The following is a 20,186-nucleotide window of genomic DNA, read 5'->3' as shown; positions in this document are numbered from 1 at the left end:
TTCACTTTCTATATTATTTACAGTCGATATTACTTCACTTACCTTAAAAACGATATTTTGACTGTCGATATTCTGTCCTGTCGATATTTTGTCCAAACGATATTTAAAACTCGATATTCTGTCCAAACGATATTTTGGAGTCGATATTATGTCTGTGCACCCTTTGGGCGGCCAAAAGGAGGCCTGGCAGTCTACATATCTACAGAGTTAAAAATTGATAGTGAACAAATGGCCTCAGTAGGACCAAACATTCAACTTTTCAAAATTACATCGGGGCCTGCTAGCAGAACAAAAACCGTCCTCTTGATTAACACATACGCACATCCTACGGCCAGGAAAAAACTGCCCACAATAAACAACTAATTGCAACTATTATAAACATCCGGAGCAGCTTTCTCGTGTGGGATTTGATACTCACGGGGGACTTTAATTCAAACCTAATTCACACCCCGGACGAGGACGAATCTCTAGCATCGGACAACATATGCTGGTCTGTTCCTCGCCAATACCAGCCGACGCCGCCAAAAGTGGACCTTGCAGGCCAGGGATTGGTAAATGCCCTAGAGTTTCTTGGGTTAAGAGTGATAAATGGTAGAACGCCAGATGATTTCCCCCCCCTATGTTTACATTCCATGGGGGGGAAGACAAGATCTAGACTGGACTACACAGCAATCTCAGTATCACTGATCCCATGCCTCGCCCACTTCGATAGAGTACACAGCCAGGAGCGACCATTCATATCAGCTGATACATTTTAGGCTACAAATAACCAAACACCAGGTAAACGCAACAGTTGAAGGCAACATACATACGGTTGACCTAAAACGCCTAAAATGGTCCAACGATACAATTGAAACTTTACAGTTACAAATAAAAAAAGAAGTTAATCACTAGCAATGCCGGGGCCCATAACAAAATTCATGCATGGGAAAACTTCACAGTGGACTTAACAAAATTAATGTCGTCTGAACAAACGCATACAAACAATCACAGCCAAATAAACGACCCGGGAAAAACATCGGCAGGGCTGCGAACCCTGAAACGTAAACTCAAAAAATCCATAGGGATGCTAAAAAGAACAGCTCCTGACACAGCCGCATGGGAAAGGGCAAGGCTGCTCAGGAAATGTTACAAAAAAGACCTCTGGGAAGAAAATAGAAAGATCAACGACAAATTCTGGGCTGAACTCCTCTGTACCTCAAAGAAATCCAACTCAAAACAGTTTTAGACAATGATAAATAGCTTGAACCGACCAGCAAGATGCTTATCATCAAACATACAAGAATCCGAGTGGGTGGAAATTCTATCCATGAGGTTTACGGACTCAATCCATCGAGAAACAATCATGGGAAACATCTATGACGCAGTTGTGGGAAATGGCAAGCCCAACGGGTCCACAGATACTACCAGCCCAGATGACGCTGCAACTCCACAAGAAAAGGAGCAACCATACGCCGACAAAAATCCAACGGAGGGAAATGCCTCCCCGACACTAGGAACAAGTTACTCGTCCCCCTCAAGTGAAGGAGTCAGACGCTTAATTAAGAAAGGCAGGAACAATGGTGCGGCAGGCCCCAACGGAATCCCCCAAGCGATCTTCAAACATGATATTCCTTTTTGGGGTAATCACCTCTCTGAATTATATCAAGAGATAGAGAATCTAAATATACCAGTGAACTGGCAAGGCTCGATTCTGACCCCCATATTTAAAGGAGGAGACAGAGTAAACCCAGCTCACTACAGGCTGATAGCCCAGCTAGATGTAGAGGCTAAATACTACGCATCCCGGGTGCTGAAAGATCTCCAGGCATGGTCTGACAACCTTAATCTCATCCCGGTCAACCAGACAGGCTTCAGACAAGGCTTAGGGAAGAGGACGAACATATTAGGTCTATCACTAATCGCAAACAAGCTTAAGCAGAGGAAACTACACCTCTACCTCTGCTTTATAGACCTACAGGCAGCCTTTGACAGTGTTGACCACCACCTCCTATGGAGAAAGCTGCGAGCTTGGGATGTCCCTGAAAGGCTACTAAAAGGCATATTGCTGTTCTATTCAAACACCTGGTTAAGGATCAAGATCGGTGATGAGACCGGACTATCACGGAAGCGGACAACCACCATAGGCTTAAAACAAGGGTGTGTCCTGGCCCCTCACCTTTTTAATTTGTTTCTATCTGACCTCTCTCAAAGGCTGGACAGCACTAATTCCCATCCACCAAAGCTTGGCGAATTGAGACTCTGGCATCTTTCATATGCGGATGACGTGGTGCTAATGAGCCAAACAAAGATCGGTCTCCAAATATCCCTGAATGAAATGTCAGCATACATCTCAGAAAACAAACTCGAAATAAACATATCCAAAACCAAAATGATGGTGCTTGGGAGCCAACAGCGAAGAAAACAAACAATCTGGCTCAACGGAAACCAACTAGAGGAGGTTAAAAAATATAAATACTTCGGCCTCTACATGGACAACTCAGGGAACCTTACGGAGCAAAAAAAGTATATGTCGCTGAGAACAAGTGCCTTAATGTTTGCCTTCAGCTCACTGGCCAAAAACCTGAAGGGCCCCTCCTATAAACCCTTGCTCGCTGTAATGAAGGCAAAAATCCTGCCAACTCTGACCTATGCCAGCACTGCCTTCCACGGCGAGGATGGAGAACTCTTAAACCAACTAATAGCCTCCATCTATAAAAAGGTATTTCACATTCAAAGGTCGGCCTCTCCAGCCCAGGTTCGCCTTGAATTCGGCCTAATAAATGAAGACATAGGCAGAATGTACGCGACAGTGAAAACCCGGTACAGATTGAAGCAAAAGGTAGCCACATCAAAGATCAACGAAGCCCTCTGGTGTGAACTAAATGAAGACCAAACTTCTCCTCTTAAGCAATATCTCTGCAAATCACTATCTATTACATGCACAACGGAACTATGGAATAAAAACTTGCCGTACCAATCTTTCAAACAAGCGGTAAATAAAGTTTCTAAAACCCATTCATCGCTTCTGGATAAAAACCTTTTTTGAATAAGGTCGCATGCCTGGATGGTGATGAACCACTATAAGTCCCTTGCACCGGCGGCATATTTGAGCAAAACATTTTCAATCAACGTAAAAAAGCAACTTATGACATTACGCTTTGGATCCTTACCATCCTCGGCCGACCAACCCTCCTGGCTGCACACAGGCCCTAAATCAAGTCGGCTGTGCAATTTTCAATAAGATTTCATCCACGTAATCTGCACTTGTAAAAAACTGCAGGCGGAACGAGTAATCCTTCTAAAAACATGCTTCAATGAAAGAGGTATTCGATCCTGCAGAGCTGCAATAATGGCATGCCTAAACCCCTCAGACCCTCAACTGAATGGCAGGCTGATTAAATTTCTTAAAGCATTCACAAAGTTGTGCTAAAAGGGTCGGAAGCACGAAAAAATGTGGACTAACTTACTGCACTGAACTTTTATTAACACTGAATTTGTCTTTTTTAGAAACCCCGGGAAGATACAAAATGATAGTTTGTTTAAATCTTTCCTTTTAACCTTTTGTCACAATATTGTTCTTATTCGTTCTTGCTACCTGTTCTAAATTGTTATGTTTTAATTAACTAAACAATAAATATTACTTACTTATAGGTCACTACACTTAAAACTTATAAGTCACCCCTATAGCAGGCCTCATCAATCCTGAAGGCAGGGTGCTGGGTTTTACGTGAGAGGATGCCCCTGCATGAGCAGAGCCCCTCTGCAGCCTTCGGAGACCATTCTCCAGGGTTGTCTGTGACTCAGCCGGACATATAGGTAGAGGTGCATTATAACCGAGCAGTAAATGCCATCTCTAAAACAGCTGCATATAAACATATCATGTTTGGTATTAAACACCTTGGATTCATACCTCCACACCGGTAACTGTGTGGGAGGTATGATTCCACCCTTCAGAAGCAAGCTTCGTGGGGTCACTGGTCTATCCGGTGCCAGACTTCGACCCAGTCAGCACAAAATGAATGCTGCAGACCAGAGGCACATTGCTGCCTTCCTGCTGCGGAGCAAAGCTTGCGCAGAGGAAGGCAGCACAATAGGTATCCTGCCACAGGATTTAGTGTATTGGGGCTGGGTGGGTGCGCTCAGAGTGCCTAAAAGTTTGCACTTGGGGCACATTTGGTGTCCCTGTGCATAGTCCAGCTCAAACCTATTTTGGGAGCCGTTGGCTCCTGCTCTGGTGCGAAACTGGACAAAGGACATGGGTGTAACCACCCCTCTGGCCTGACCCTCCCCTAGGAGGGTCCCCTGAATCTGTCCAACCCTCTTCAATGGGTACAAAAGGGCTTACCTGACTGTAAAACTTTGGTTTTATGTGGACAAGATTCTACAAGGAAAAAAAAAAACAGACCTTTGACCGTCTGGACTTCGACTGGGCCCAACTTAGTTTCCCTCTGTCCAAAGCTTTGTCTGTGCCCTTGCTCAATACAGGCTCTGTGCAGGACCTGTTGTGCACTAATGACAACTGAAGAATCTCCCTTGGGGTGAAGGAATCACTCCGCTGCATTTGCAGGCACCTCAACGCAACTAACTGGTCTGCTGCTCCTGAGCTCCTACAGACTCAGGAGACTTCAGCAAACCCGGAGGAGGAGGCGAAGGTCCCCGAGGTTGATCTGCCCTCTCAGCAAGTTTGAAGTCAATACCCCTCGTGGGGACTGCATAATCCGAACCCCGGTGCATCACGTCTATTTGCCAGTGCATATGCTTGTTGGCGATTCACAAGCTTGTGCATTGGACTCAGTGTAATCCTGCCTCTGAGCAGTATTTCCTCCAAAGAACTCCAGCCTCCTCGCACCGAGTGCTCCGTGGGCTGGTGCTTTGAAATCTTGCTAGAGGTCCCCTCGCGGCTCCTAGTCATTCGACCTGTTGATTTCTATGGGCTTTCCTGGTTGCTCCAGATATGCCCTCACTATCCATTGCTTGGAGAGTCCCCAGGACCTTGCTGGTCCTCCCCGTAACCTGCTTGGCCATCCAGCGTAGGTTGCTTTGGCCAAGGCTTGCTGGAGTTCCAGCCGGACACAGACTCCTCAGCACTCAAGATCCTTCATGGGACAGCTCGCATTTGGCTCCTGGTCGTCAATGTCTCCTGGTCCTCATGGCTGCTGAGTCAAGCATCTCTTCTTTACACCGGAAGCACCAGACATTGGTGGGCATTCGTCTTCCGAGCCCCTGGTCACTCGGAGGGGGCCCAGACTCTGTCCCCTCTGCTTTCAGGTTCCTTTCCTCCAGAATCCCGGCTGGGATTCCACCAGATCCTTTTCATCTTCACGGCAGCAACACTTCTTCGCAGGCCTTCATCGAGAACGACGATGGTTTACAACACCACTCCAGACCTATGCACCCGGCTCCTCTGGGATAGGTAACTCTGGTACTAAGGTATCCAAGGGTGGGGTGGCTCTCCAACCCCTTAAAGGGTTTCCTCAAAAACCTCCTGAAATGGTCCTTAAACTGTACAATTACAACCACGACTTCCCAATAGAATTGTACTGAGCCCATGGTCGTGTTAGCACACTGCACCCGTCCTGTGTCGGATCCCCATCTTCTCACCTTGGGGTCCCAGCGATTCTCGTGCTCCAGACCTTGTCTTGACCAGAGTCACGGTTGTTATACCGTTATTTTAGTATATGGATTGGTCTCCATCTGGAGCCCACTGTATATTGTGCTACTTACTGCTGTTCTATTGATCTCGTATTGTGTGCTTTGTGTTCTATTCTAGGGTAGGGGATACTAGAGAGTGTTATATTAATAAATACATATTTTTATATAACTACTGTGTGGTTCTCCTTTCAATTAGTTAATACAGGAGGTGATATTCTGGTAAAACAAGCTGCTTTAGATTCCTTCAAGATTAAGGGCCATATGTAGGTAATCCAAATTTACAGATTCTAAAATACTGAATTTTACTGATTCGGTATTTCAGAATCGGTAAATGGTATGTAGGTATTGATTCGGTACATTTTACCGAAATCGGTAAATACAGATTCGGTTCTTACTGATTTGGTAATTCCCATTGATTCCTATGGGCCTCCAGGCCCATAGGAATGAATGGGAAATACCGATTCGGTAAATACCGAATCGGTAATAGGGGGAAGACATTGACACCCTGTTGCACCCCTGAATAGTGCATGGGTGCACATGTGGCACACATACATGCCCTAAGGGCATGTATGTCTGCCACATGGCACTTTTGGAAAAGCACAAATTTGCTTTTTCAAAGGTTTTCAATATCACTTGAGTGCTCCCTACATTAAGGATTCGGTAATTTACTGAATCAGTATTTTAAGGAATCTGTAATTTACAGATTCCTTAAATTACAGATTAGTTAAATTACCGAATCCTTAATTTTGGCCCCTACATCTCAAATGCCCAATACCGGTCGGTAACGGACGAAATTCGGTAATTTCGGCAGTTACCGACCAGTATTGGCTACCTACATCTGGCCCTAAGTCTGAAGGCTGCTCCCTACAGTTACCACTAGGATAGCATTCTAAAGGCTATCTTTAACCTCATACATTTGGACTGGTACAAGGTGCCCACTTTAATTAGTGAACAGCATATACTAGGCCAACTTCTCACACTAAGAAACTGTATAAACTCAATTTATTTTGTATAGGTATTGTTCACAAGTTCATAGAAGACTGAAGACCCAGTTGATGGAGACCCAAGTTTAGTGCATGGACCCTCTTTACAGTAAAGATAGGCTAGTTTCTGAAGAAAGAAACATGCACCTGGTTTAGGCAACCATATGGCCTGAAACATGTCGATATTCCACTAAGGGTTAACCATATTAAACTTTTTCTACGAGGAGCTATTCTTCGTAGTTACTCCGTACATTATTCATCAGCAACCCCTACAACAGTTTATTCAGGCACCTTTTACCATGTAGTGGCCAGTGTTTCTCCACCTCAAGAGCCTCTCAGCTTTTCAGGGTCAGAGACTACAACGGTGAAATTCTCAACCAACATGACGAGGGGCCTGGTGATTAGACATGCTGTAAGGAGATGGCTTTTTGTATGGTCACCCCAAAGTTTAAACTGATGCTTCTGGTTTTGCAACTCAGAGTGCCCAGAGACCTGCTAATCAGACCTTTAGAGCCTGTGCCCATACCCGTAAATTGGTATGTCAAATTAGCGTTTACCCATTTGCCTCACCTAACGTACCAGCAAGTCCCTTGTAAATGGTACCAGGGCCATTGCCCCATGCTATATGTGCAATTCATTCCTTTGGCAGGCCTTTCGATTCCTAAGGCAGGGTGCAACAAAATCCATGAGCAGAACTTGCATTTTTACATGTTCTGATAGTTCTATGTTTTTCCTGTGGAAAGCCTTGGTGGCCCAATTGGCGAGTGCAGAGTGACACAAGGACCTCTGCAGTGCTAACTATCACAGTGCGACCAAAGTGCTTCCTCCAAGGTATCACACAACTGGTTACAGCAAGACTTATTTGATTCTCAGTTTGAAAATAATTAATAAGTTGCAGTGTGCAGCTTTAGCAGAGTTGCCACTTTGTCTCTAGTCCCCCGTGCCCATACTGGTTGCACACTGGATAATTCCGCCGAGGCGGTTTTCTGCCTTCCTAGGGAGTAGTTCTAATGGCTCCCAGGAAAGGACACAATGGGAGCTTGCTCTGGAAGGAGGGCTCACTTCCCTCCTGCAGGAGGACACATGGAAGTGGCTCAAAAGGCACGCTTCCATAGGAGAAGCCGCCTTTGAAGGGCAAATGGATAATACTTGGGAGAGGGGCTGCTCCATTGTTCAAGCTGGGACAGGAGAGGGGAAAAGAAGCTGCCAAACTGGTTTCCCAGGTGCATGTAGCCAGCCCTCTTGTTAGCTACACCTCAGGCTTGGGCTAGGGACCTACACATGCAGGGAGAGGGGTTCCGTCATAATAGAGGCAGGCAGAATGGTGCCACACTTTCCAGGAAGGGGTCATCAGGTGGGAGGGAACCTGGGAACCCACTGTCACACTAACTGCATCCTGCCCTGTGGGCATTTTCTGAGTATAAATAGGACACCGCTGGCACCCCAAACTCCGATCTCGACTGGAAAAAGGACTTCTCTGCTGCACCGTGGAAACAGCAAAGAGGCTGCACTGGCGTGGACTGCAGCAGCTGAACCTGTTGGGAAGCAAAGGAGAGAGACTTTGCCTGCTGTGTTCTGCTCAAGGAGCAGTTGCTTCCAGAGACCACCCAAAGCCAAGAGACTCCAAAGGTCAGCTTGCCTCCTGTTCACAGCACAGACAACAGCTGAGAAGCCTGCTAGGGCAAGTCTTTAAAACTGCAGTCAAATGCAGTTGGGCAGCACCAGGGGCAAGACTAGAAGCACAAAGTAGTACCAGAGTTCGCTGAGCCTGTGAGTTCAGCAGCGCAGTTGGATCCTCCAGAGAACGAGTTATCAACCCAGGAAGGATTGGTGAGTGACCATGATACTGGGCAACTAACACCAAGAGGACTTTGTGGGACGTCAACCCTGTGACCATTACTACTGGACCCCCTTCGTTGACCAAGGAACAGCCGCATCAAGACCACTATCAACAGCATCGCATCCACAGCATCCTTTGAGCATCTTCACCATTCTTCATCCCTTGCATCAGAACCATTTCCATAGGAAAACCCTGCAAAGGATAAAAGTGCCTGGCACTGACGGAAGACTGCTTCATCAGCTGTAGTAGCGGTTTGAGGACCTTGCTGGTCCCTCTTACTGACTCCCTACTGGAGTTGTTCACCTAAATTGACTGCAAGTGATCGCATTACAACTAGCCCAAACTTTAGTGAAAAAAGTGTGTCAAATTAGTTGAATTTCCCTACGCTTGCTAGGGGTGGAGTGAAATGCTTTGGTTTACTATAGTCCATTTTATTTCAAAGGAAACCTCCGGTGGGGTTTTTTCCATTGTGATTTCTAAATAATGCAGTCTCTTTTTAAAATTGGTGGCGGAATTCTTTGGTTTCTTGTTGATTACATCTTTAATTATGTTGGTGCTGTTTAAATGCTGGACACTTGTTCCTTTGTGTAAGCCTTGCAGCTCAGAGTCACAGCTACCCATGATTGAGCTGAAGGTTTCACAAACGAAACCTAGGGGTCCTAAAGGAGTTGGCAAGCATTACATGGTGAGGTGCACACCCACACCATATAATACATCCCATTTCCTCATACATGCCAATGCTGCATGGGTGAGGGCCTTAGTCCTTTAAGGTAATCACTCCATTAGGAAATATTATGTGATATTTTAGCATTTTCTACTCCTCACGTTCCCTGGGCACCCTTTGTATATGTAACTTTTTGAAGAGGAGGCTATGCGCTTGTTGAAATGTTTCCTCCTGCTTGCATATCATTACTAGTTACCCAAAGGGTTCAGAGATAAATGGGGATCTGCTCCTTGTTTTCTCCATTCTTTGCCCTCAGGATCTAACAGCAATTTCATTATCTATGCAGTGTATCTCTAGTGAAACATTGAGAGTTGAATCCGAATAAATCAAATGTTATACCAAAAGGTGTGCCTGCGTTTTTTTAAAATAAGTTTCTCAATGACAGATCTGAAGCTGGCTTGAGAATCTCCTGGTAGTGGGAGCACATATATGAGGTGAGAGATTTCTTAAAATGTTCTGGCAACACCAAGCTCCTCTTCCTTCTCAGAGTAGTGGTGGTGGTGTTTCACCACTATGTATCTCGCACAAGCATTTTGTTGTGATCTAGTCAGGCCAACACAAAGTATTCCATTCAGACGGTGACGGAGGGATGGTCGAAAACAGAAGCGAGGAGGCCATATAGGATCAATACTGTAGTTTTCTTAATAGGGGTTGTAAAGGATAGCTAAAAAATGATAAGGATTTTAATTGTCAGGATGAACAAAATAGTTCTGAAATATGCCTGTTCCAGCACAGGTTTGTAGAGTAGATCCTCTCTTGGGGGTCCGGGTCGGGGTTGGTGTTCCGTGAGATCCAAGGCTTTGGTGCAACACAGATGGGGACCCAGAGTATACTTAAAAGAAATAAGAAAGCAGCGGACAGTTATGGTGTCCTACGCAGTTTTGTATACCATCACTATACCACTTGCCAAAAGGGAATAAGAAAGAGGAGGTCTTGGGGTAAATAAGCGAGAAAATGGAGATTATAATTAAATTAGGCGTGGGCTCATTATGTGTCTGATCCCTAGGATAGCGTTTCATAGTGCTCATTTACACTTGACTAAAAGTGGGGAAAAGATTGTGGGCAAGAGAGGTGAGGCAGGAAAAACAAGGTCCAGCAAAAAAAAAAGGAACCACCACCTCAACAATACTCCGGTGTACTCCCTTCCCTGTACGCCGTGCCCCCCCCACCTTTGTCCCGTCATGTACCGCTAGAAGCCACAACTCTCTGGAGTTGTGGCGGCACATGTGTCCTCCTGGATCCACCAGCCTTCAATCCAACTCTCAGGAACCTTGAAATCCTCCTCTTCAGCGTCTTCTGATATGGCGGTCACAACGGTTTCAAGCGGCTTCTCTGCGTCTCTTCTCTCGTCCGCGTCTTCCTGTTCGGGATGTCTCCTCCCAGTTGAAAACCCGAGATGTGTTCTCTCCTCCCTTTTTCTGCCCAGCGTAACATTTGTCAAGCTTTGGTGATTGGCTGGAGGGGGTATCTGCCCCGCCTCCCTCGGGACGTTTCGTTTCAGGGTTACACGCTTCGTTCTGCAGGATAAGGGAGAAGTCTTGTACTATTTCCGGAGTAGGTGATTCGTCGTCCTCAATACGGTAGGCACCCAAGCGGGGTCAGTTGGGGCTCGGGTGGTGGTCGTGACTCCAAACCCGGGGTCTTCATCACAGACGGACTTTTGTATAGTCCAAGTCCTACCAAGAACTTAATAAGCCGGTCAGGAAACACCTATCTGACCCTTTGAGCCCTTGGACTTGAATGTTCTTTTTTTTCCACTCTGTTCTGATCATTCAGGTTTTGTATGGCAGTTTGACAGACTGGCCATCTCTTCTCATTTCTATTGTAACAATGTACTAGCTGCCTCCAAGAATGCTGCTTAGCACTTTACCTCTATCACCCTAAACTCCACAGCATCCACATGTCTGCATAGGTCGCCTATGTTTGCAGAGTGAGGTTTTCAGATCCTCTGTGCTACGTTCCATTTCCTTTTCCAGGCCTTTCTTCAAGTCCCTCCTGATGGCCTAAAGGAAGGGATCTGGAGGTCAGCTTTTGTGATTGCCATTTTATTTTGCAAGGCTTCCTTTTCATGGGCAAACTCATGTGGATCTAGTTGAGCTTCTCTTTCTCAAGCCTGCTTAGCATGCAAATATGGGCGCTCTCCTTTTGGAGTAATGTTTTTTGGGGTGCATTCAGTCAGAGTAAATATCGAAGATTCTTTTTGCTGTATTCCAATTCCTGAATTGCAGGCTCTCCCCCACTAGCTGCAATGGTATTTCTTTTGTCCAGTATGGTGCTCTGCATGTAACCTTGAATGATCTTCTGAATGTTTGAAAAGCCTGTCTGCATGGGAACCAGCACCCCCTATTCTTCTCTGGCATGGTATTGCAGTGGTTACTCCCTCAGATACTGAATACAATTCCAGGGAGCTGGGCCACCAGGAGACGAATATTCCTCATGTTCTTCCAAGAACAAGACTGGCTCCTTGCCAATGAAAGGGTTATGCAAGGGAGTCTTCTTAATTCCATGCAGGAACACCACTCTACTGCTCCCTTTATAAGGAAGACCTTGAGGAACTGCTTGTTCCCTGCAGAGGGACACTGTTGCCTGGTAGGCTATTCAATGAAAGGGTAGGTCCTCTTCGCCTTCCTTTTTGGGACTTGACTCCTGCTGCATTCTCTGAATCGGGACCTGCTGTCCACTGCTTCTTTAAACGGCCTGGTGAGTCCCCATTGCCACCTGACCCCCCTCTCCTACCTCAGGCAGGGTGACTCGCCCTTTTGGCTGAGCAGTATCAGGGACACCAGGCTCCAATTGTCTGGGCCTGGTCATGAAAACTATTTTGCTCCTCTCATCACAGCAGCACAAAGGCAAATCAGACAGCGTTTTGATCTCTTGCCTGCAGGAGGTACTTAACTATCCTTGCTGGCGTAATACAGTCACGCGGACTAGTTGCCTGAACACTATATTAGAGACATCTATAGCCAAATCAATTAGGGTTGCTGATGCTTTTTCTTCTTCATGCAAGATAGACTTAACATCTGGATGTTTGTCCAGCAGATCTAAATATGGAGCTAGATCAGACCACATCGCCCAGTCATATCAGTCCAAAATTGTCATGGCATTAGCAGCTCCTATAGTCACTGCAGACATAGTGGAAAATTGTTCCACAGCCACATCCATTCTGCGGTCTCTTCGATCTGGTGACACTGTGCAAGGTGCCATTGGGTTTCTGTTAATTCTCCGAGCGGCCTACATAATAACAGAGCTTGCCTTAGGGTGACCCCAAAATACATCTGTGAATTTTTAGGGATCTTATTTAGCCTACACAAGGAGATGATGGACGGAGCGCTGAAACTTTTCAAACACTCCCCTCAGTCACAGATCTGGGTTGAATCCAGCATAGTTCTTTAGCTCACTTTGCCACCCCAGTGCAGACCCAGCCATATGCAAATCAGTCACCATTGCGAAGTGGGAGTCACATTGTACCGTAACAAAGCAGGATATCACTTTACCATAGCCTATAGTAGCAATGAAACAATCACTTTTATAACTGATCCAGTTCATTTGAAAGGAACCAAGCTCCAGCCAATCAGGCGACAGCATCCTTGAGAACACTCACACAGAGGCAGAGCCTCTCAGATTTTCAAGCATTAGTGGGAAAGGTAATCCTGTAACAATACAGGGTGCTTCTACAGGCAGGAGGGTGGGTAACGTGAATCAATGAAAGATGCCAGTACGGTCCTCATGGGGGGGGGGTGGTAACAAGGAGGGACTAACAAGCCTCATTATCAATCGGAAACCAGCATTTACCAAGGACAATGACACCAGTCAATCAAATATATGGGCGGAGAGAAGGCGAGGCTTCCACAGCATACTAGACTACTGCATGTCTCGCTGAGCGAGCAGTGCATGCGCGCTACTGCTAGGCTCGACCTAAAAAGGCACAACCCCTTTACCACTTCCATTAAAAACAACAACAAGACTGTTAACATTGCTTAATCCATGGCACATTTTTTATCCCATTTTAATTCCAAATGTATAGTCTGCTTCCTATTGCTATTTTAGGTAAAGTACCCAAATACTAGAAAAACGTATTTGAAAAAAATAAGTGCTGATATTGGTGTATTATAAAATTTAAACAAAACATAACATTTCAAAGTTCTTAAAGTTTAAGTTATTTGACAGAGCCACAAAATGTACTCCATTTCAATTCTCTATATAGCCTTGTTTCATGGAGACATATTTAGGTAAAGAACCCAAGTCTAGAATTATTCAACGCCATACTTGGGGAAACTATTTTGTCATAACCGCTTTAGGACATTCGTTTATCAGAGATATATGAATATCCAATGAGGGAGGTTAACTGACCATTGGGGCAAGAAAATATATTGAATGGAAGAAGGAGCAGGAAGAAAAAGGTGGGTAGAATGGGGCATGGGATGAGAGCGAGAGGGGAAGAACAGATTTGGAACTATTTATCAAATCATTGGCAGCTGCAATCGTTGTGCAGCCCTTTCCATAAGTCTATGAAATCTTTAATGACATCCGGTGGAGAGTCCAGAGGTTGTGGTGCAGGTGGAAAAGGGGTGGGAAGTATAGACTTGTTCCATTCGTTGGGAATAGATGGATTGTCTGCTATATCCCCTTCTTCCCAGTCTTTGTCCAATGAGGATGGATCAGCTCTAGGAGGTGCTGCAATGTTGGAAGCAGGTGTCATCCTAGGTGTCAACGGTGGAGGAATAGGATGATGTGTTCTCGAAAATTGAGACTTCATGGGTTACAGAAATCTTTAATAAAAGTACTGCAGCATGCCTTCGAAGTCGTGGAACAAGGTTAAAGGGATCTGAACCATACTTTCTTGGGAAGGCGAGTGGCTATAATGTTGGAAGTGTTCCTCATGCTGCTTAGGCCTTTCAGAGTATGTGGTCTACTGCGGTACAGAATAATCCTTCTAGGACTGTGCATCATCCTGTTGATATGGAGCTCAGAAGAGCTGTCGGCCATTATGAATAGGGCAGATATCATCTGACTCTTCCACAACAAGAAGATGACTTGGAGGCAGTGGAGAGACCCAACTTGGTCCAGTATGTTCAGGAAGAAGGAAAGTTTTAGTCATTTCCACTCTCGTACACAATGTTGTTGTTGAGTCGGTGATCGCACTTTCCTGTTGCAAGGACTATTTTTTAATGCTTTCGACATAGACAAAGTTGTCTTCGTCGACGGGGCCTCTACGACTGTGCCGTTGATTGCTGTAATGCCGCAGTTAATGGTGTCTGTCACCTATATATTGTTGCCAACCGAATCGACAATGATGTAGGGGGGGGGTTGGATGTAGCAGTCACCACAGTCAGAGCCATCAACACTGGTAATGGACAGTGAGGTTGTCGTAATCAATATTTTTTAAAGTGATTTTAGTCTTTGTCGTCTACGGTTCTGAAGAGGGCTTCTCTGGGCACGCTTCTGTCTTGGAAGATGAAGTGGTAGGTTCAAACCTCCCAGTTTCAGATGAGATTTGTTTTCTTCTCCTTTTGAGAACTGTCTCTCAGACTCATGGCGAGTCTTTTTCAAGGCCTTTCTAGACTTCTCCGATGTTCCTTGGTCATGTGACCGTACCTTTTTACATGACTTTCTGAGAAGTAGAAGAGCTGTCACTATCTTCTTCCTCAGAAAGAGAAGATTATCGATTTAGACTTCTACAGCCATACAAAAAAAGCCTCCCCTTCCCATCTTTTAGAGTCTTGGAGGAAAAAATGCAACAGATCTACAGTCCTTTGTCTTATGGGTAGGGTGGAGGCATTATATACAGTCCGTGTGATGGTCTTCTGAATGAAGTCTTTTCTTCCCACAGGGGCCACAGAGCCTGAAAACCCTTTCACTAACGATTCTGACATGGTAGTAGGTAGTTTGAAGGCAACATTTCTCAAACTGGTTGAAGAAACTGAGCAGAGCTCAGTAAGACTCCCTTCACACAACGTGCGGTAGAAAATCTGAGATACTCAGCCTCTGTGGGGAGTGTTCTAAAAGGTGCTGTTGTCTGACTGGCTGGAGTGTGGTTCCTTTTAAAGGATATGGATAGGTTATTTAAGTGCTTGTTTCATTGCCATTATAGGCTATGGTAATGTTATGTACTGCGTTGTTATTGTCCCATGGGACTCTTTGACGACAGGGAAAAAATTCAATCATTTGAATCTATGAAAGATCCAACACTGGAAAACAATATCCTTATCAGTCAGTAGTATTAAAAGTGCAAAGTATACATGTGGTTCTGGGAGCCTGTGCTAGATTAATTTACTGTCAAATTCAAGCATGGCTGTTGCAGAACTAACCCAAACTCTGAGTACTGCAATAACTTAATGAATTTCAGTGGAGGAGTGTGGCTCAATGGTTAGAGCGGCAGACCCTGATGCAGAGTTCTGGCCAAGGACCAGGGTTCGATTCCCGTCTCTGCGGGGTCTCAGGCTCAATTTCCTCAGACCTGTTAATTCTCGCCTCGGTGCCTATTCTAATCATGGGCCCCACGCTTCAACTCTGGGCAATAGCTTGCTTAGCCTCCACACCGGCCCCAACAGCGCTAAGGATGCCGGTCTTCACCCTGGGGGTGCCCAGGAGTGGACACTTCACAGGGAAAGCCAGGAGGGGTTCCACAGCGGTATGAGTATCAGCGCCAGGAAACCGCATAGGCGACACCGCAAGGTGACCGTCTGGTGACAGTGCGCTCTATAAGTACCATGACATTTACATTTCAGACAATTGGGGGAGGGGGGTATCCTTGTTTGAATTGCAAGTACTATGCAAAGGTTTTGTACTATTTGTTCCTCTAACGGGCTGAGTTACATGGGAAAAATAAAGTGGGGAACTCAACTATACAAGGGGAGTGGCAGATTCTGCCAGCAGACTAACAAAACATTTAGCGATGAGCATGAGGATGCATATTAGAAATGTTAACTTGTTAGCCATACATATACACAAAAACAAAAAACAACAAAACCACACACCCAGATACAATAGGGAAATGGCATTTTCAAAAAGGCACAACTAACAATAATACATAGAATACAACATAACTAAACATTACATTTAATATAATGCTTTAATAATAAACCTGGAACAGCATGTTAACTTACCAATATAATACATTTCCAGCTGCTGGCGAAGACGTATTTTTTTCATGTCATCATAAAAATTAGGTTCAGACATAGTCTCAATGGCTGGAGGAAGAGTAAATATCCTCATAATTTTTCTTTTATTTCTGAAACAAACATGACAGAACGAAATTTGAAAATATACTTTCAAAATGCATTTCTACTGACTGAAATAATTAGATTTTACATATCGCCAAAGTATGCTACAGAATGCCGATAAACAAAGGAGCCTTCCAAATCAAAATGTAATAATAAGACGGGAATAAATCATGTATCCATACAGGCTGAACCATCTAGAAAAGAGAAAAAGCCGAACATTTTACTTATCTTGTAAGCATCTGTTTGTAGCATGCAATGCTGTAGCTTCACATTCTGGGCATACACTTGCTATCTGGTGTGCAAGTTGTTTTTCTTTGAAGTCTTCAGAGTCCCATAATATTGTGACTCTTCTTCTTGGTGAAAACGCACATGGTCATCAACTCTATTGTTAAGATTGTTTACCGCATGGTGGGTGAGAATGGAATGTGAATTGAAGCACTATATAGAGATGTCCATGCATAGGAGGAAACAAATAGTAGAGACACTTCAACAGCCATAAGCATTCGGTAAAAGGGTGGGTGCATGTGAATCAGCAGCACTACATGTCACAAACAGAAGCTTACTGGGTAAGTAACATTTTCCGTTTGAGGCATGTGTGGCTGTAGATTTACAAGCTGTGCTTAGACTGTAAAACAAACCTCCTAAAGGGTGGTGGCTAGCCTGTGGGTTTTGCAGCAGATTTAAAAAGAGTATACAGAGAACTGCCTGACCAACTTTAGCTTGCTGGTGGGCTAGGACATCCACAATAATGTTTAGTGAAAGTATGGGGTGTGGATAAAGTACCTCTTTTGCATACATCAGCTATGGGAATGTTCCCCAGAAAGGCCGTAGATGCTCTTTTCTTCGGAGTAGAGTGCTCTAGAATGAGTGGGCAGAGTCCCCTTAGATTTAGCATAGCATGTCTGGATGCATTTAACTAGACATCTGGCAGAGCCAGATTTGGACAGAGCCTTCGCTTTGTGGGCTTTGGAGAAAGAAAGAAAATGTGGTTGCGTCTTCCTAAATGGTTTAGTTCTGAACGTAGTACAGCAGAGCTCTTTATATGTCCAAAGTATGGAGAGCCTGTTCCGCAACTGAATCAGGATGTGGTACAAAAAAAAAAAAAAAAAAAAAACCAAGAAAAAAAAAACACGAAAGTCAATGGACTGATTAAGGTGGAATTAAGAGATTACCTTGGAGAGGAATCTGGGATTGGGTTAGAGGACAACCCTATCCCTATGTACTTGGAAGAATGGTTCTTCCAGGGTTAATGCCTGAAGCTCACCGACATGCTTTAGTGAGATGACGGCAACCAGAAAAGCCACCTTCCAAGAGAGGGACTAAAGGGGGGGGGCAGGAGTGGAGAGGCTTAAATGGAGGGCCTAATAATCGTGTCAGTACATGAAGATTCCAATGGCTTTAATGACTGGTATCCTTAAGAGAAACGTGTTGTCTATTCTCAAGGTAGGTAGCCACTGGGGCCCGGTGTAGTCATATACTGGTAAAGGTTACACCAGAAACCTGCAAGCTGAGTAAATAGCAGACCATGTCCTGCATGGTGCCTTTTAAAGGATCAATCTTTTGAATGACAGTAGTGCACAAATCTTCTCCACTTGGCAGCATTGCAGGTGGTAGTGAGGTACCGGGTTTTTTAGAACCCAGCGGTGTCAGGGAACACACCCAAAGACCTCGAGTCCTTTCCTGATTCAGACCACAGAAACTCAGAGTCTTCTAGGTGAAGTCAAGGATCGATTTTATTGGCTGCAACCAAGGTAACAAGCGTCCTAGAAGTACAACACACGGGATGTATATTCTCAGGAGACTGCTCAATCTTACAAAGTCAGGCTTCTCTTTTTATACAAGATATTGTGCTTTAGGCAAACATTCTTCGAATTTACAGTATACTATTCACATACTTCTGTTACAAAGGAAAAGCAGAGTCATGATGACAAGCCCATATTTCAGTTTGTCCATCCCACAATAAATTACCCGGCAAGGCCCAACATTTCATCAGATATCGATGGACCCCCAATAAAAACGGGCACCTCCCCATCATAAAGCAAGTGAGAGAGAAAAGAGCAGGGACAGGTGTGAGCAAGATTCGGCAGGGGGTGTGTGCGATGAAAGGGGTTTATGGCCTGTTGAGCCTTGATGCTATCTCATTCGGCCACTGGGAGAGAGACTGACCAAACAGGTTCGGCCTGGGGCAATGGTTTCGGCTTGCCCAGGTCAGGTCAGAGAAAAGTCAATTAAGGTGTACGTGTCCTTTGGAATTGAATTTAGCTGTATTATAAGCCTATGTAAAGGGCAACTCACAAAATGGCTGCCGTATACAAAATGGAAGCCAAGGGTTCAGAACGCAAATGACGATTTCGAGGTGAAATCGTCACTCGAATATGCCGAAAATGCTTGTACATAGTGTACTAGCCATTCTTGGTCTTTTGATACCAAATTCGTCATGTTTCGACGAAGTTTTATTCTCGAGTCCAGAATTATTACATAAGTCCAGAATTTTCAGAACCACAATCCCTCCTTTTGCCCTTACATAGGCAATTAATCTATCCTCATGCTAATCTGAGTCCAGATCTATGTTCCTAAAGTCATTGAGATGTTGCTGTAACATCATTCTAGTACTTAGCTCGTCTCTTGATACAGGCTTCCTTACACATGATGTAACACAGAGGCCACATATTGCAGGAGCACACTGTACGCACAGACAAAACAGGAAAAGAATGGCTAAGACCATCCCAATGACCATCAGAATTTTCCATCCCCAGGCGGATATCAGTTCCCAGAACCATCCCATTAATGACCAATCTCCTTTATCCACATGAATAGATTCGGAAATCTTATGTAGTTTAGAGATGGCCTGGTACACTGTTGGAGCGTTATCTGGAATGATAACACAGCAACTAGATTGGATCAATCTACATACCCCACCTCGGTCTGCAAGTAGGATATCTAAAGCGACCCTGTTCTGAAGGGTCATAAGACGATCCGACTGGAGCTCAGCAGTCAGGTTCCTAAGGGCACCAGCAGTTTCTGTCACGGTGGACTCAACCACCCTTGTCAATTGCCTTATGTTCCTGCTGTTAGCCATCGGTCCCCAGAACGGCAGAAAACCCTTTACGAAGTCCCCAAATTCTTGTCCTGCGGTGTCTTCTTGACTCAAGGCACCTCTAACTACCCTTGTCTTGTGGTAATCTGCCGCCGCTGTGTAGGTGGGAGGCAACAGGAACAAAACAAAACATGAGCCCGAAAAGTCAGGGGGCAACCATGTATAGGCTCTATCATGGCAGATGAAATAGGTACCCTTAGCTGCTAAAAACGAAGGGGAAGTCTGGGCTGCAAAAACATACGTTTTAGTGCAGATACTCTTCCCTAACTGAGCTCTGGGATTCGTGCCATTACCTTGCAGACACAGATGACCCTGAGGGGGTACAATCCAAATCGGGGAAGAGCTCTTAGCTTGCTGTTTCTCACTCAGAGTAGCTCCATATCCGGTTATGTTCCATCCTATGTATACTAGTGTCTCATCTCTTGGGATAGTCTCATAAGAAATACCTTCCTTAATCAGGTCTACTATACCCTTAACTAGAGCACTATTTTTAGGATTGTCTGTTACAGAACGTAGGGGGTAGACTTCATGCGCATATATGAACATTGTTCTGTATGCCCACACAGAACCATTGTGACTGAATGGCAGGACCAGATAAGGAATACCTTTATCCGTTGTGCGAGGCATAAGACCACACACCCAACAGTTAGTTGTGTTCATTACAAGTTGGTGTTGGTGCAAGAGA

General features: G+C 44.9%; 1 protein-coding gene across 3 annotated transcripts in view; it reads right to left on the bottom strand.

Annotated features, from left to right (window-relative positions):
- The window catches only part of SMIM19 (small integral membrane protein 19), a 136,286-nt gene that overhangs the window by 39,567 nt on the left and 76,533 nt on the right, over positions 1-20,186 (bottom strand). For all 3 annotated transcript variants that reach the window (XM_078652238.1, XM_078652239.1, XM_078652240.1), the window contains one exon: positions 16,288-16,412. In XM_078652238.1, coding sequence (XP_078508364.1) covers positions 16,288-16,412 — 125 coding nt within the window. The remainder of the gene's footprint in view (positions 1-16,287; positions 16,413-20,186) is intronic.

The sequence above is a fragment of the Lissotriton helveticus genome, chromosome 7 (assembly GCF_964261635.1).
Source record: "Lissotriton helveticus chromosome 7, aLisHel1.1, whole genome shotgun sequence".
Taxonomy (NCBI): Eukaryota; Metazoa; Chordata; class Amphibia; order Caudata; family Salamandridae; genus Lissotriton; species Lissotriton helveticus.
Note: the sequence above shows the minus strand (reverse complement) of the source record. Positions and strands in the feature narration are given on the sequence as shown.